The sequence below is a fragment of the Lytechinus variegatus genome, chromosome 1 (assembly GCF_018143015.1).
Source record: "Lytechinus variegatus isolate NC3 chromosome 1, Lvar_3.0, whole genome shotgun sequence".
Lineage (NCBI taxonomy): Eukaryota > Metazoa > Echinodermata > Echinoidea > Temnopleuroida > Toxopneustidae > Lytechinus > Lytechinus variegatus.
Window position 1 is genome coordinate 77,308,680 of NC_054740.1, and position 17,399 is coordinate 77,326,078.

The 17,399-nt window shown below is 35.1% G+C and overlaps 1 protein-coding gene across 1 annotated transcript in view; it reads right to left on the minus strand.

Moving 5' to 3' along the window:
• LOC121423715 (dnaJ homolog subfamily C member 7-like) overlaps window positions 1-17,399 on the minus strand; it is a 38,515-nt gene that overhangs the window by 16,831 nt on the left and 4,285 nt on the right. Inside the window, exons 2-3 of the mRNA XM_041619150.1 lie at window positions 16,375-16,463; window positions 12,707-12,831 (exon numbers count right to left, since the gene is read on the minus strand). Coding sequence (XP_041475084.1) covers window positions 12,707-12,831; window positions 16,375-16,463 — 214 coding nt within the window. The remainder of the gene's footprint in view (window positions 1-12,706; window positions 12,832-16,374; window positions 16,464-17,399) is intronic.

A 17,399-nucleotide genomic window follows, 5' to 3' on the forward strand; every position in this document is an offset into this window, starting at 1 on the left:
ATCCCCCCCCCCCTTTGGGCCTTTGATGCTTGTGTCATGGCACATAACTCATACATGTACTTTAGTTTGCTGACATATCGGTACACTGAATGATTATTATAGATCGTTTCTTGATGGTAATAATGGATTTGTGAAGGAAAATCAAGAAAGATACATGTATAAACTCCATATCTTCTGCAATCTGTAAACAATGTTCCCATTAAAAAAGATATCTCAAAGCCACACTTATCGGTGGCATTGTAGTTATTTTGAGAGTTGAAAACAAGTGAAAATTAGTGAAAACCTTTACCTTCTCATGTAATGAGAAAGCAAAGAAACACATAAATAAAGACAGCACAATAAAAAAAAAGATGTTTATGGATGGAGGCCATCCTTTTTTACACATTTGCAGTTAGTTTGGGAATTGAAAAAAAACAAAAACATATTTTCCATTAAAAACAAGCCTGCTCATTTGTTCTTAACACACATACACAAGTAAATTAAGATGACATTGAGAGACAGAAAAAAATAAATTTTCATCGAACCTTACAGTATTTTGTTCATTTTATTTTTGAGGTAATGAATAACTTGAAAAATGTCAATGTAAACTTTAACATCTTTGCAATAGGACAAACATGAATCCTACAGATCTTCTGAAATCATTCATGGGTTCATTTTGGTGATGAAAAGAGAATGGGAAAACTTACAAATCTGGTTTTTACCACTGGCAAAAATTATTCAATCATAACAGGGCCCTGTCTTTATACAAAGAGTTACAACTGATCCAATCAATCTCAACTGCATGGAAATCCATCCGTTCCATAATTTATTTTTCTACAGGAAGTTTGCAAATCTCATTAGTAAACAAAGAGAATCGCACTGAATCTTCAAGAGAACAAAGAGTGTATGAATATACATCATATCTAGAGAATATTTTGAACAAAATTGCATTTTAGATGTTGACATTGCTGGCCATCCATAATTGCAGTTGATTGGATCAATTGAAACTCTTAGTAAGATGGGGTCCAGGACTCTATTTGCAATGGAGGGAATTAGTTTATACCCCTACGATGATATCACACACATCGTACATGTTCAAATTTCTTTTTCTGTAGTTCAGAAATGAGATGGACAACAGTATTACTATTCAGCTGTCCCAGCCCAATTAAAATTGAACTATTTCTGGCTATATTCCTTATTCATAACATCAACAAGGTCAAGCTAGTCATCATAGTAATAACAAACATGGGTAAACAGCTGAGTTCATTCCTAGTTCTTATTAGCACCTGAATGATAATTTCTTATATTTTTTGTCTTTAGGTAAATTCCAGACTGGAAAATAGACAAAGAGGCCAAAGTAAGATGCAGCAAGGTTGTTTATGTGACAAGATAAAAAAATATGCTGAATAAAATGTAATTTTATAGTTCAATTGTTATCAAATTTTAATTATATTGACATGTCAATACCAGTTCAATTTGTTCCCCCCTCCTAATAATTTTACAGAAAGCTCAGAAATCATATTTTTTCAGGGTCGAGGCCTGCACTTGAACTTGAACAACATGCACATGTTGTTCAACAATGAATGTTAACAAATAAATTCACGCATTTCAGAAATTCATCAGAATTCATGTGGCAATTGCAGTGTACATGAAAACTTTCATATAACAGAATAACAATAATGATCATCATGATCATGATAATGATGTGGGGACAGTGAATTTCTTTTTCAAAAAATTGGCTTTTCCATTTCAGAAAATCTTAAATTCTGTTTCAGCATGTCAGAAATCAGAAATTCTGTTTCCCCATAGACTTTGTGTACAAAAAATTGACAATGGGTCATTTTCAAACAAAAGTGGACATGGGGGTGAAAATTAAAACTTGCTAGAAATCATTAGGCTTCAATGTTTTTAGAAACTAGACATCTTAAAGTATATTTTTCCATTTCATTTACATAAAATTATTAATTATGTCTTGAGATACAGTGAATTTTATGCAAGGGAAATTAAATGTTACAAATTGTTGATTTTTGCATTAAAATTCACATATTGCCTATCACAATATAAAATTTGTATTAGAAGCGCATTTGTTGGCAAGATACAAGCTGTGTATTGTATCTAACTCCTAAATAGCCAAAAAAATTCTTTGAAGTGTTTTTCTGAAAAAAATTGGGTTTCGAAGTTTTCAAAACTGGTTGTCGTGTCACTCACGTTTTAAATGCAAAAAGTTTTCTAGAGCTGTGTATTCTGAAAATTAATTAATCCCAGTACTGGAGCAAATACAGTTTATCTGTACCTTATTGTATATAAAGTAACTTGGTCCAATGTGTTAAGGTAAAGCTAAAATTAACTGTTAAAGTTGTGTCGTGTCACTCACAATGTCGTGTCACTCACAAAATGTCGTGTCACTCACGGTATTATATTGTGTATAAAAAAGGACATCCAGTAATTTTTGAAGCGTTTTACCAGGGATACAGTCAAAATGTTGTTCCTGACATCATTTAGGCCTATTTTAGTCTAATAATTTCCTCCATCTTCCTAATTTTACTCCTTATTATGGAAATATTGAATTTGACATTGAGTTCATCTATTTTCTCTCCTCTCCGTGGTTGCCTTGGTTTAAAAAATTCTGACAATTTTCCATTGGTGTGAAGACTCGGATCCTAATTCATATTTTGGTGAATGTACTGTGATTAAGAATATAACAACATAATCAACACAAAATTATGAATGTATCAAGAGAAAAACCACAATACTTTAGCAATGGACATATTTACAATTATGCATAAAGGGTTGGTGATGGTGATGGTTCAAGTCATACCTAGGTATTACTTGAACATTCTCTGTCTCCATTTACAGAAATGAGCAGAAAGTTCACCTTTCTTTTCTTTGTTATACTCATAGCTAGAAAGGTCAGGGATCCTTTTTTGAAATTTGCAGAAATTTTAGTGGTAAAGTAGTGTACATGAGATATAAGCGATCACCATGAACACCAAACATTTTTTCAAATTCGGAAAAGAAAATATTTTTCTTTTCCTTCTGATTGATTAAATCAACCTTTTCATTTGCCACAAAGCTTGTATTCCAGGACATGAAATAAACAAATTTGCAAGAAAACATAAACATTTCAGGTGAGAATGTACTGAGATTTGAGAGAACATTTTGGATATCGCTTGAAGCAGCTACATGCCAAGTTCAAAATCATTATTTGTTCGGCCACCATTCATACCGCTAGTGATTAACTACTATGTAGGGTATGAACAGCAAACTACCGTAAGCGGGCCAATGTGTGTTCAGAGCAGATTTGCATTTACACATATTCATTACAACAAAATGATGCATGTTCATGTAGGTCCCAACAAGTCCCAACCAAGACCGCATTTTGATTTGAGCAACTTTGGATGGGTTGCCATGTACCAGTAGATCAATTTTTTTTTTTTGGGGGGGGTACCCTGATAAGAACAGAGCTGGACCTCGAGGGGAAAAAGCTATTGAGGTATACATGTAAAGGGAGCCTGGTTAGGATGCTGAATTGGATTTTAGTGTGACATCCAAGGGCTTAGAAAAGGAAAGGCTAATGACTTGTAGTTGTTATGTAATAGTAGCAGACTGCAAGAATCAGGTACTGACTGCGTCTTTCACCTTGTGGCTTTCCCTGGATTCCCGTGGTATGGTATATGATCAAATAATTAGCAATGAAAAGGCACAAGATTCCAGCTAAAAGCATAGCTCTGAATTTTGGTATAGTGCCTACATGTACTGCCTTGGGAGCGTCCACATACAAGCAGTGTTCAGGAGAAAACCTATGCTTGTTGAGTTGAATTCCCAAGTTTCTCAAGGATTTGCTGATAGTCCATCTGAAGTGTGCAGCAACGTGATTGTGGTTTGGTACCAAAAAAGACATTGAAACTGCCATGTCCTATTTGGACAATGCCTAAAATATTAAAGGAGGATAATATTGTAATCCAATATTTCAAGAAAAAGGAGTCATACATGACATCATTGGCTACCAGACCATGCCAGATGATGTGAGTGACTATTGAGAATACCTTTCTTACAGGGAAAAATGATTCCATCCGTTGTGGATGCTGAATTGTATAAACCTGTAAACTTTCATATACAGATAGGGAGAAAGAGCCTGATATCAGGCCACAAAAAGAATGTTTGAGTTGATGTCAATGCCAAGACCTCATAACACCTCCTTCAAGGGCCCCCTCCTCCTCTAAAGAGGAGAGTGGTAGAAGCCCTAGTGTGACAATGTGGTATGGTATAGGGAATATGAGTTGATGGGCAAATATGACCATAAACCAAGATTAAAACATCAGGATGACATATTATGAACTTTAAAGAAAGCAGTTATTATGTAATTAAGCTTGTTTTTGGTTAATGGTATTTTACTCTTCTACATCATGCAAAAAATACTTTCAATGTTGAGATAAATGTTGATTTTTGCACTTGTCGTGTCACTCACGTTTTGGATGTCGTGTCACTCACGGTATATAGGAGGGTACCATTTTCCATAGAGAAGGTTTGATTGATTTTGACTATATGTGTTAGATAGGTACACTATTTATGTCCATTTACTGGTACTCACAGTACTCCATGACAACTACTTGGGCACGAATCCAATCATATGTGTTAGTGGTCAGAAACCCATGTCCAAAATTTGTCGTGTCACTCACGCACCGTTTTTTAATCATATCTACTAAACAAATTGTTGAATTCAAATCAAACTCGTAGTGGCCCATGCCAGTCCTACATTGTATATAATATAGTAGTCATGATTGATTCATAACCTTTGAGTTTGAAGATATGAGCCCTTAAACCTCTCCGATTGTCGTGTCACTCACGTTTGAAAATGACCAATGCCGTTTACCCATTTAATAGCAATATCACAACACTCGCTCTGGTAAAAAATTGTATCTGCCACTGTACCAACAACGAAATAGAATCCGTTCTAATCGGATCTATGCGGGTGCACAAAATATATTTTGACAAACACATTAACATGAATACATCCTCACCTTTCACATTATTAGCATTATTTTACGTTCAAATGAAATTTCATTGATAATTGGGGTTTTTTTTACATCGTTATCAGCAGTCAACGGCTTCCGCCTATCCGCCATTTTGGATTTTAAGACCTTGATATCGTGCTGGTACATCTTCGAACATAGAGGGCAGCAACACATGACCATGTTGTTCGAACGATGTGTGCATGTGAAGCCCCAACCCGGCGCCCGCCCAGCCGGCCGGGTAGGGGCATGGGGTACGATCGAGTGTGATCATATCGAGTGCAGTCATGGTGTGTGAATTGTCATGATTGTAGCAGAGGGAGATCGTGTTTTCTGGGGTTTTGTGGCCATTTAATATTCATATTTTGTTGAGATTTTGGAGTAATTTCTGTTGCTTTTCTTATTTCTTGCCAATCTTTTTGCTGTTTTGGAGCTTGATTAGGCAGATTGTCGGCGGTTGACGTGATCCATTCAGGAGGCAGCAGGCAACGGGATTTCCAAAAACCAGAAATATCTCTGTATATGCATAGGTTGGCTTTTAGAGCCATCATCGAACAGATGAAAGACATTGGCCGTGATCAGAAGGCACTGGATATAAGGACTTGATCATTGGACACAAAGTCTACCATCTACGAGGACCAGCTACGTCTTAGATCTACAAATTTTATTCTCGGGTTTCAAGAACATATGAACGGGTCCGTTATCTTTTACTTTAATTAAGTTAAGATCATCACTACAGATTTTTTTTATATGAATTAAATACTCTGCTAAGCATGATCGGTTCATCACAGACGGACATTTGATAGATTTTGAAAGTTTTGAAGGCTTGTAACAAATTAGGAATAAGATGAACAAGGTTCCTTTGTGTTTTATAGTGAAGGGTAGGACATAGTATGCTGAATGATTAAAAAAGTTTGTTGCCATGGTTACCTACAAACACAGGTATCCACTAAATGTGCCATATCACGGACGGACAAGATAGAAATGTGGTTTTTAGAATTTTTGTACATTTTTATTGTTTCTATCTAAACAGCTTTACATGGACCAATTATTGTTAATGCACCTAACACTCAGGTATGTTAGCTTCTATGTTCAGCATATTGAATTCTTAACCAATATCAAACTTCCGAGAGAATTGCAAATATTTTCCATCACGGACGGACATCACGGACGGACACAATTAAAATACAATGGAAGTACTCTGTAAAAAGTTCTTAGTACTTTTTTGGTAAACAAATGCAATTGTTTTGATGATTTGTACATATTTTAATAATATTAAACAGTATTAGTTGCACAATCAAGTTGCTACAACTTCAATCAAGTTGCTGCAACTTGATTTAAGATGTAGCAACTTGATTTCTATGCTAGACGCACAGTATAATCTAGACATACGATTGCTCTTAACACATTTCTTGTCAAAATCGAATGTAAAGAATAGGTGATGTATAATAAAAAAAAATAAAAACGTAAAAAGCCATTGATATGCAGGCAGAAAGGAGCAAATTCACATGACAGTCCTTTTACTTTCAGAAGATGTTAGTATTCATAGAGAATTAGCAAGTGAAAAGACTTTAAATGAAAAATTGACATCCTGGTTCTTCCCGCATACATTTTTTACATAGTTTTTGTGGCTCAACTTACCCCAGTCGATGGCACAACTTACCCCACAGATGGGGCAAGTTGAGCAATTTGACATCCTTTTTTTCAAAGGTCACAATGACATTCAGCGTGGGGGTAGAAAGTTATATATAGGTGAAAAATATTTCCCAAGAATCAAATTTAAAGGTAAGGTACTTATTTCTACAATATAGTCATATCAATTCTAACGTGCAAAATGCAAAAAGTGTCACAACTTACCCCGCCTTCCCCTATTGTCTTTTTAAAGTGTAGAATACAAGTAGGTTCAAAATCAACAGCTAGTTGATTATTGATCATGTTGATACAAGTATTTTTATGATCATGATGATTTTAGGCATTAATTTTCCAAGAGCAAAGATGTTTTTGTAAGGTCCAAAAACTAAATCTAAAAGATTAACAGGTCACTGATCCTTATGCATGTTTGTTGGATCAACACTTGTCAGGGGCTCTCTTTAAATCCATCTTTTGCATATCAAAGCGGAGACACCCCATAACATCAACAGCCCTCATGTATTTAGGCCCTGACTGAATCCAAATTGAAATTGATATTCTAATCCAAAGCTTAACTTCTAAACACTGCAGTGCAAGCTTTATGCATTTTCACAGTTTACCAGAAAAGCGATTTGCTTAAAATAAGCTCCAAAATGGACTTCGAAAAAAGGTACTCATGTAATTTTCACAAACCTATGTTCTGTTAGAAGCATTGTGAATCCATAAGTTTGTACATGGAAAAATTGATTTTTCTGCTTATCAGATTATGCATTGCATTCTACTTCTTCTCCATCACTTTCTGCAAGCTTGAATTGATGAAATCTACAGCTTTGGACTTGTTCTTGCCATACTTTGTTTCCCGCTTTTTTGGCATATACATGTACATGTAGCTTTTCAACTGCATTCCAATAATGTTTAACAATTTTCCTGACAACAATATAGCCCCAATAACGGCCAAACAAAGATATCACAAAAAATTGTGAAGAGTTGTAGGCTTATTCCATTTGAGTTCTGAATAATTCTCAGAGCCATTTTTCACTGCAATTAGAAGTTAAAATTTAAAGGAGAAATATATTGATTATGAATGTGGTCTTATTATATATCAATGGAAAGGTAATGATGTGGGGATCATCAGTGGGTCATTAAAAAATACCGAAAATAATACAAAAAGGTGAAAATCGCCGATTAAAAAACGCTAAAATGCCCCTCCGAAATATGCCTCGCATCGGTCTCTGAATTGACTGGAATTTGATGACGTCACTGTCTGTACGAGAGGCGTGATTGGCTCTCCAAAGTGAAGCTCCACTTGCATGCAAAACCTGTTGCGTGGGTACGTTTTCTCCACACTGTAACTGAATACTTCTATCACGAAATGAAAGAAAACCCAGAATTTTATCTAGATTTGGATTTTCAAATTGATGATTTTAAAGATGAAGAGAATGATGATGAAGTGAACAACACAGTGAGGTAGTTGGAGGTAAATAATGGGGGAACAATGCCGATGATTATGATGAAAATTCAACTTGCCTGACGATCACAAGTAAAGTCATGTACATGCCGATTCGCTACCAACTCATGCAGCTGCTGCTACAAGTGGTAGCTATACGTACACCGCGCGGGCCAAATTAAATCCATGAAAATGAATAACCACATCAGAGAGAGTCTATCATAAGAAGGAAAATAATGATATAACTGTACTTACAAACAAGTGAATAATCCGAATTAACCTGAAAGCAAATCAACTCAACGAATAGCAGCAGACGATATGCACCGACCATAAACTTCATGTGGCTGGGATAGATTGTCACTCGTTCTGTTAGATGTAATTTGTAACTCATTAATTTGACAAAATTACGAAACTCGGGGAATTATTTATATATATAAAAATATAGTAACATCTCTTATTATTTTTTGTATTACGATAAAACCTCTTTTGAAGGAAAACGTTGAGATAAACTAAAATTACTTTTAAATCCCCCCCCAACATGCGTAGCTTGTCTGTCTGTCAACAAACCATCGCAAACATGCACGTATTCCTTCCTTGCTGATTGAGAGCTGTGCAACACGTGCATAGATCTATTCTCTCAGTCTCAGCCAAGGCGAGCAAACAATACGGCATGTGTTGTTGTGATGGTTTGTTTAAATGCTACGCATGATGGGATGATCTTTTACATCTAATTTTAATTTACCCCAACGTTTTCCTTCCAAACAGGTTTTATCATAATTCAAAAAATGATAAGAGATGTTACTATATTTTTATATAGAATAATAATTCCCCGAGTTTCATAATTTTGTCAAATTAATGAGATAAAAGTTACATCTAACAGAACGAGTGACAATCTATCCAGTCACATGAAGATTATCGTCAGTGTATATGCCATATCGTCTGGTACTATTCGTTGAGTTGATTTGCTTTCAGGTTCGGATTATTCACATGTTTGTAAGTACAGTTACATCATTTTCCTTCTTATGATAGACTGTCTGGATGTGGTTATTCATGTTCAGCATGAATTCAATTTGGCCCGCGCGGTGTAGCTAGCACTTCCAGCAGCATTAATTGGTAGCGAATCGGTATGTACATGACTTTACTTGTGATTGTGTTGCAAGTTGAATTTTCATCATCATCATCATCGGCGTAATTCCCCCAATTACCTCCAACTACGTCACTGTGTTGTTTCACTTCATCTCAAAATCATCAATTTGAAAATCCAAATCTAGATAAAATTCTGGGTTTTCTTTCGATCATTTCGGGATCGAAGTATTCAGTGACAATGTGGAGAAAATGTACCCTTGCAACAGGTTTTGCATGCAAGTGGAGCTTCACGTGGGAGAGCCAATCACGCCTCTCGTACAGACAGTGACGTCATAAAAAAATCCCCAATTTCGCGGACGTAATTCTGCGTGTTTGAAGCATTCAGAGAGAGAACTTTAAACTATCAATTAACTGAGTTTCATCCGTCTCCATGATAAATGATGTACACCATCGTGTTCTCCTTATTTTCTCCTTTATTGTGATATATGATTCTCCAGTTTTACGATTTTCAATATATTTCTACTTTAACTCATAATCTGCTCAGCAAAGTTTCTCATTTGCGTATATGAATCTTTCCACAAGTATTTCACTCGTCCGTCCGTGATGAAATTAATGTCCGTCCGTGATCATTTTTCATTGATTTATTATATGCATAAAATGTATGGATTTTAGCTATGTTCAAATAAAATGATGAACAGTGTCCAGTGAAATACTTCTACACACTTTTATTTCTGTTTCTATTCTGATAAAGAATAAAAAGCTGAATCCATAGACATTATCCTAATAAAAATGATCACGGACGGACATTAATTTCATCACGGACGGACGGAAATGTTAACATCTACAAGGAAAGTTTACTTCCCATATTTTATCCTACTAATTTATGTTTGATGATAGATTAATGTTCAGAGTGCAAGACCATTAAAAAAAATTGGAGTACCTTTGAAAACAATAAAACTAGAGTGAAATGAATTTGAGTGAATTAACTTTGTCTGTCCGTGATCAAATTAATGTCCGTTCGTGATCATTTTTGACTGAGTTTATGATATGGGCTATTCCACGGTTACTCACGTTACATTTGGAGACACCTTGACTCATACTTGGAGCTGTAACTCCATTATTATTGATAGGAACTAAACATCTCCTTATCACAACAAAGTACACAGTCTGACTATCCTTCGTATAAAAACAAAACTTGGGAAATTCTATTATGCTCCTGGCAAATCTTTGGAATGTGTCGGTTACTCACGTTACATGATTTGGACATGCATAAAATGAAAAGTCAACATAAGTGAAAAGTCTCCTCATACAAGGCTTTTATGAAAGTTGATTATATCCATTTCAAAGAAGTATATTAGGGAGACAAACTTTGTATATAATTAAAAAAATAAAGAACACATGGTTTTTACTTGGGGTGCAGATAATATGGTTACTCACGTTACGGTTACTCACGTTACATTTTGTCCATGTATGGTTAACAACACACATGTCATTAAAAATTCAATAATGTGTGTAAAATTCATTGCTAGGAACATCTAAAAGATTTTATACCAAAAATTGGAACAATTGGAGCTTTATTAGGGAGTAGGAGGGAAAAGTATGATTTCGCTTACTAATTATGCATAAATTAGCATAATCGCTTAATACCAATTTGCATGAAATAAATTACTGTATAGTATTGTAGATTATGTCCAAGACAACCTGCATGCAAATTTTCGGCGTGATCGTGCGGCCAATGGCCGAGATCTCAAGGGGGCCTGGGAGCCCCCCCACCCCCCTGGCCATATCAACTCCCAAAATACCCCGGCCTAGATAGGGTTACAGGTAAGGGCATTCAATGTGTTGTTCAAACACTCTTTAAAGTTTGGTTAATCAAAACCAAGTCTTACTAATGCACTCTCGCATTGTGAATACTTCTACTAATATTCAATTTTTTTGTGTGATTGTATGACCACTGATATTTTGATGAACAAAGAGTCGCATCAAAGAGATGTACCCTCATTTTGCTTTTAATTAATCAAAAATAACTTCACAACTAACCATGAGACTTAAAACTTGACATCCCACAGAAAATGTTACCGAACTGAATAATTTTTACTGGTTACTCACATTACATGATGGTTACTCACGTTACAAAGTTACTCACGTTACAGTTTTTCTTCATCAATTTTATAAAAAAATTGTACTTTTTAATGATTTTTGATAGTCGTCACTATGTCAAAGATTGTTTGAAGGAAGTGAATTTAAAATCCCACCAATTAACTGTGAAGAATTTTTCTCTCAGAAAACAAAGTCAGTTTTTTCGGTTACTCACGTTACATCACCTGAACAGGTTGCAATATTTATTTTTGAATGAGTACTACAAATTTACTTGAAAAGCAGTTGTGTATTTTAAGTAATTTGACTCTTCTAAACTTCAGAAATATATAAAGTGGTATGTTGTTGCAACAACAAAATGGTAATAAGGCATATTTCATTTTTCACTATTTTTCTTGTATTTTGGTACACAATGGAAGCACAACTTTTGACCTTTTTTTCCAAAGTATACATATGAAAATAAACTTTTTATTTCTTGTTCCTGAAACTATCATGTATGAAGGACTTAAAGTATTCAAAAATTCAAGAAAATATTGAATTTGAATTTTTAAGCTCATGTCCACCAACCTGTGGAATTGCCCATATGGATAAAATGTATGGATTTTAGCCATGTTCAAATAAAATGATGTACAGTGTTTAGAGAGATACCTCTAAACCTTTTTATTTTTTATTTCTACTCTGATAAAGAATAAAAAAACTTTTCATCTTTTTTTCCATCACCGACGGAAATTTCAAAATGGAAATGTTAACACCTACCAAAAAAAATTACTTCCCAATATTTTTTTTCTACTATATTAAGTCTGATAATAGAGAAATGTTCAGAGTGCAAGAACATCCAAAGAAAATTAGAGTAACTTTAAAAACAATAAAACTAGAGTGAATTTAATTTGAGTAGAAATGTCCGTCCGTGATGAGAGGTAGCAGCACTCCCATGAACAAAATGGACTATTCCGGTACTTTCGGAATCATCAATCTTCATGAAACTTAGTTTTTTGAAACCTGAGATATCAAAGATTATTTTAAAAGCAAATTTGATAAAAGTACCTTCAAAAAAAATTTTCACCTCAATGCGAACCCTTAACCGATCATGCTCTGCTATGGCGTGAAGACCCTCAGAAGCACATAATCAATTAAGCTTTCTAATCATTTCATATTTTCAGAATCATTTCTTTTCAACCTATGTATTATCATATTTGTTTTATATTAAGTGATTTATATTGATTTGAATTCACAAGTTTAGATGATTTGTCTTCTTGAATTAAAACTCGATCTAACTTGTAACTTTTCAACTTCTGAATGATTCTTTTTCATTTGTGTATAGCCATATAAAATACTCTCACCAACTTAATCTGTGACAATAATAACAATAATAGACAAATTTGTCATTGTCATATTTAACAAATTATGATATCAAAACAAAAGCTAAATGTGGCTTAAATAATTTGAGCACACTCACCTTAATTAGTTGGTCATCTAAAGATGTTGCATGTTGAGCATCTTGTAAAGCTTCTGCATACTTGTCCAGCATCATGTAGGCAGCTGCACGGTTTGTATAATAGCTTGCACATGATGGGTATAAATCTGGACGAGAATACAATAATGAATTACCAGGGAGCTATTTCACCAAGAGTAAACATTGGCTGAAAATCAAGCTTAGCACTAACATACGCATTACATCAAATGAATAATTAACTGGTACTAGAATCCTTACACATTATCTTAAAGCTGTCTCACAATATCCGGTGACTTGATTTTTAAAGAAATCGCATTTGAAACCTTTGGAACAAATAGGCTTGTGTAGAAACAGAAAAATCAAAGAATGAGAATAAAGAAAGTTTGTTATAATATTTAGAGTAGAGTTATACCACACAGAACTAGGAGTTCAAGTATGGGTCTCACACTAGAGTGGTACACTCAAGGATTTTTTTCTTTTGGTTAAAAAATCTTCCCATGTCATACCAAAAACTCATTCATTAAACATTGACCTTCGAAAGAAAGGTTTTACCTTTCAAAATAAAACAACCATTGCCTCGAAATAGGTCAAGCTACTGATAACTTTACAATTATTTAAAAGATAACTAGCCCACTATCCAACTAGTGCTGCAGCCGAACCGCCGAACCGAACGGAAGTTCGCCGAACTTGGCACTTCCGAACCGGACCGAACCGAACCGAACTCAAAGGCCTGGTTCGGAAGTTCGGTAAAAAAAAAGTATGTTTGTATGCAATGCGTGAATGCGATGACTACATAGATTTAAGTATAAAATCAATAAAATATATATTGGTTAGTGATTGTGCACAAAGAGAATTCCACTCAATATATTTTTAAAATCCACTATGATAGCTCCCATCTTGTCTTTGATTGAACTGTTATCAACTTAAGAATATTTTATTAACATAAATATATTTTTTCTTGATAAAATGAGGGGGCATTTTGAAGCTAAACTCGGTATAAAAGTGTGGTGTAATTACGTATTGCCGTAATCGATCGTGATCGTAATCGGACCTAATCATTTTGTATTTAATAAAGAAAAAGAACCAGACATAAATTCATTCCTCGTAAATGACAAAGTATGACAGTTTCGGTCTCGTGTTTGATTAAATTTTTATCATTTTCAATTTTTTATAAACATGAATAGGCCTGGGAGTAAACATCGATTGATCGAATGGTTCGATTGGCATGCCGCCAATCACCAATCGATTAGCAAAATTTACACTAATCGAATGTTCGGCAGATCCCGATTATGACGTTGGGATACCTCTAATACCCAAGTAATAAAAATAAAATGACAAGAAAACAATGATGACAGCTGTTTTTTACAGGTTTAAAAATGATGTTACCGAGGTAATGTTTCAAAAATTATCAATGATTGTATCACATTCACAGTTACATACCAACATGATAGCGCTCCGAAAATGTTAATCCCACCCGACCTTGCCCTCATACACAAAATAAGTCATTGTGTGCGTGCACAATAATAAGTAAACACATAACCAGCTCACTTGAGCTGATTGGACCTTCGGATAGCCAATGAAACTTTGGGAAACAAAGAAGCGGAAGGCATGTGGTTCCCTTATCAGGAAAGGTCATGACTTCAGAAATGAATTGACCCCTCCCCCATCTCTGTGTGTGTGTGTGCGTGTGAGGGAAAGAGAGAGGGAAGGATAGGGGGTGGGAGCCGGAGAATTTCTTTCATGTTTCAGAACAATGCAACCTTTTTTATATCCCCCTCAACCAATGAAAACTACATTCCAACACGCGCCCGCCTTCACCAGTACTTTCTCGACTAGTCTCCAAAAATAGACCCAGTTATACATGTAGGTTCAAATGATAAAAAAATCGTTATTTTGAAAGGTATTTCACATGAAATATTTTTTTTAATACATGTGTAGCATCGTGGGCAGTGCCACAAGTGGAGGCGGGGACATGGTGTGGGCAAGGGATGAAAATTTTCAAGTGAAATGCTCCACCTGGGCTCAGTCTCAAAGAATATACTTCATGAATGAGTTGTTTACGTCTTTGGACTCGGCGGGGCTGATTCATTTATATGCAGGGGTGTGGCACTTGGAGGGATGAATGCATAATACCAGGGTACCAGTATTAATTTAGGAAAGATTTTCATTGGGACAATAAACTGAAAGATTTAATCTCATTTCATGAAGTTTCTTTTGATATAAAAAAAATCATGGAGAAGGGGGAAAAGGGCCTCATTTATGCTAAACATGTGACTTTGATGGAGATTTCTTCATGGGGGGAGGGGTCACCATAAAGTAGGACAACTATTGTGACTTAAAAAACGTAATTCCCGACGAACAATCGAATCATTCAATTATTTTTCCAGGAAATAATCGAATGGTAATAATGACAATCGTCCCAGGCCTAAACATGAATATATTTTTTCCTTATAAAATTAAAAAAGTTAAAAAGTGTAGTTGAATTACGTATTGCTGTAATCGGATGTACATTTAATTGAAAAGACATAAATTAATTCCTTGTGACTGACAAAGTAATGGTAAAGTATATTCCACCTTCTGAAATTTCCATATTAATATAAAAGATAAGAGATGAAGGAATGAGGGTGAAAAAAACAAAAAAGATAAAAATTCAAACCAAATCAACGCATGTTCCCTGATCGATGTTCCGGAAATGGTTGGTAAGGAAAGTTGAAACAGGAAGTCCAAACAACCTGCTCTCGGTCGCTATTATACAGGTAAAATTCGTATTCCAAACTTGAAACGTTTTTCCATTGTCAATATTTTCTTAAAAGTGGTTAAATCTGGCCAATTACTGAGAATGAAATGATAAATTATCAGTTCCGTCTTAGTTCTGACGATCAACGCCGAGTGATTTCACAACACTAAAATATGCAGTACAGTCCCATGTACTCATTTTCGTGTTAGAAATATGTTTGAAGTCACGTAGCGTCGATCTTTCTGGACCAAGAATGGACTGATATTTATCTTTTTAAAGTAATTCATTGACCAGATTTTACCACTTTTCAGAAAATAGGGACTTTCTAAAACACTCGTATTCTTTGGAATGTGAATTTTACCGGTATAATAACAGTTGAGTGGAGGTTGTTTGTCTACTATTTCGACATTCCCGATCAACACTTTCCAATTTGAGAAGCTGCGTTGGCAATGACATCGTAATCGATCATGATCATAGCTACATGAAATAATCGTGAAAAAAATATTCTGATCTTTGTAATTCTGTTTCTGTCCTGATTCTCTCGTTATCAATATTTTTTTCTTTTGATTTTTTTTTATTTTCATTTTAAAAATGAAAGTAGAAATGACTTCATTTTTTGTTAATTAAAACAAAAGAAAGTTCAACAATTATCTTAACTATTCTTTTTAGAAACAAAATTTATCATTAATACATGACGGATCATGCACGAGATTACTTGTTTGTAGGTCGGCGGTCTTTATTTTTTATGTGTTAAATTTAATTTGGCATTTATTGCCGAACCCCGAACCGAACCAAAGTTCGGAAAAAAATTGCCGAACCCTGCCGAACCGAACCGAACCCGAACATGCCGCCTGACTTGCAGCACTATATCCAACCATCATCTTATCTAGCCTTGTCCTCTGTATCACAATACATTTATCTTCAGGATACTTACTAATTGCCTCTGAGTAAAATTTGATGGCTTGATGGTATTCCTTTTTCTTGTACCAAGTGTTTCCTTCATTCTTCTTGGCCTCTGCAAGACTGAAAAACACAAGAACTGTTTATCAACAAACACATTATAAGTAATGTTGTAAGTTAGAGCAATTACGGGATCGGAGTTCGGTTCGGAAGTTTTGCTCCTAAAATCGGAATCGGTTCGGATATCGGATCGGAAGATATTCAAAAACAAAAAATACATTAAAATTTTTATGTGGCCGGCGCGTGGACAAATGCGGCACGCTACACTGATGGCAGAATTTGTTTTGATCTCCGACAAAAGCAGAGGAAGAAGATGATGAGTTGTCTTGATCTCCGACATAATCGGAGGAAGGAAAATAAGATAATGACGTTCCACGTTCCAACGATAGGCCTCTTCTCTACAACATCGTGGTGATGGCGGAGTCCGTCGTGAACTTTTAGAGGCCGCATTACTTACCGAAAAAGACGCACTATTATCCAAAGTTGTTTACGATGATATTCACCTTCTCTACAACATCGTAGTGATGGCGGAGGTAATCGTAATCTCAAAAAGGTCGCATGACCTCCCGAAAAAGACACATTATTATCAAGAGTTGTTTACCGTGATATTCACCTTCTCTACAACATCGTAGTGATGGCGGAGGTAATCGTAAACTCTTCAAGGTCGCATGACCTCCCGAAAAAGACGCATTATTATCCAGAGTTGTTTACCATGATATTCATTTTTCATTATTGTTTAGCCCAATTATTTCTTATGTTTAATTCTATTATATGTCATGTATACAGTAACTGTTGTTATGTCATATGTTATGTACAGTAACTGTTGTTACATATTTTATGGACCCCAGGGAAGAACAGTTTTGTTACATTAACAAAGCTGAGTGGGTATATCCAGCCATCTCACTTTTTATTTTTTATTATGTACATACATCTACATTGTATTGTTTTTTAACATTGTGATATGGAAAATAAATACCAATACCAATCTTCTCTACAACA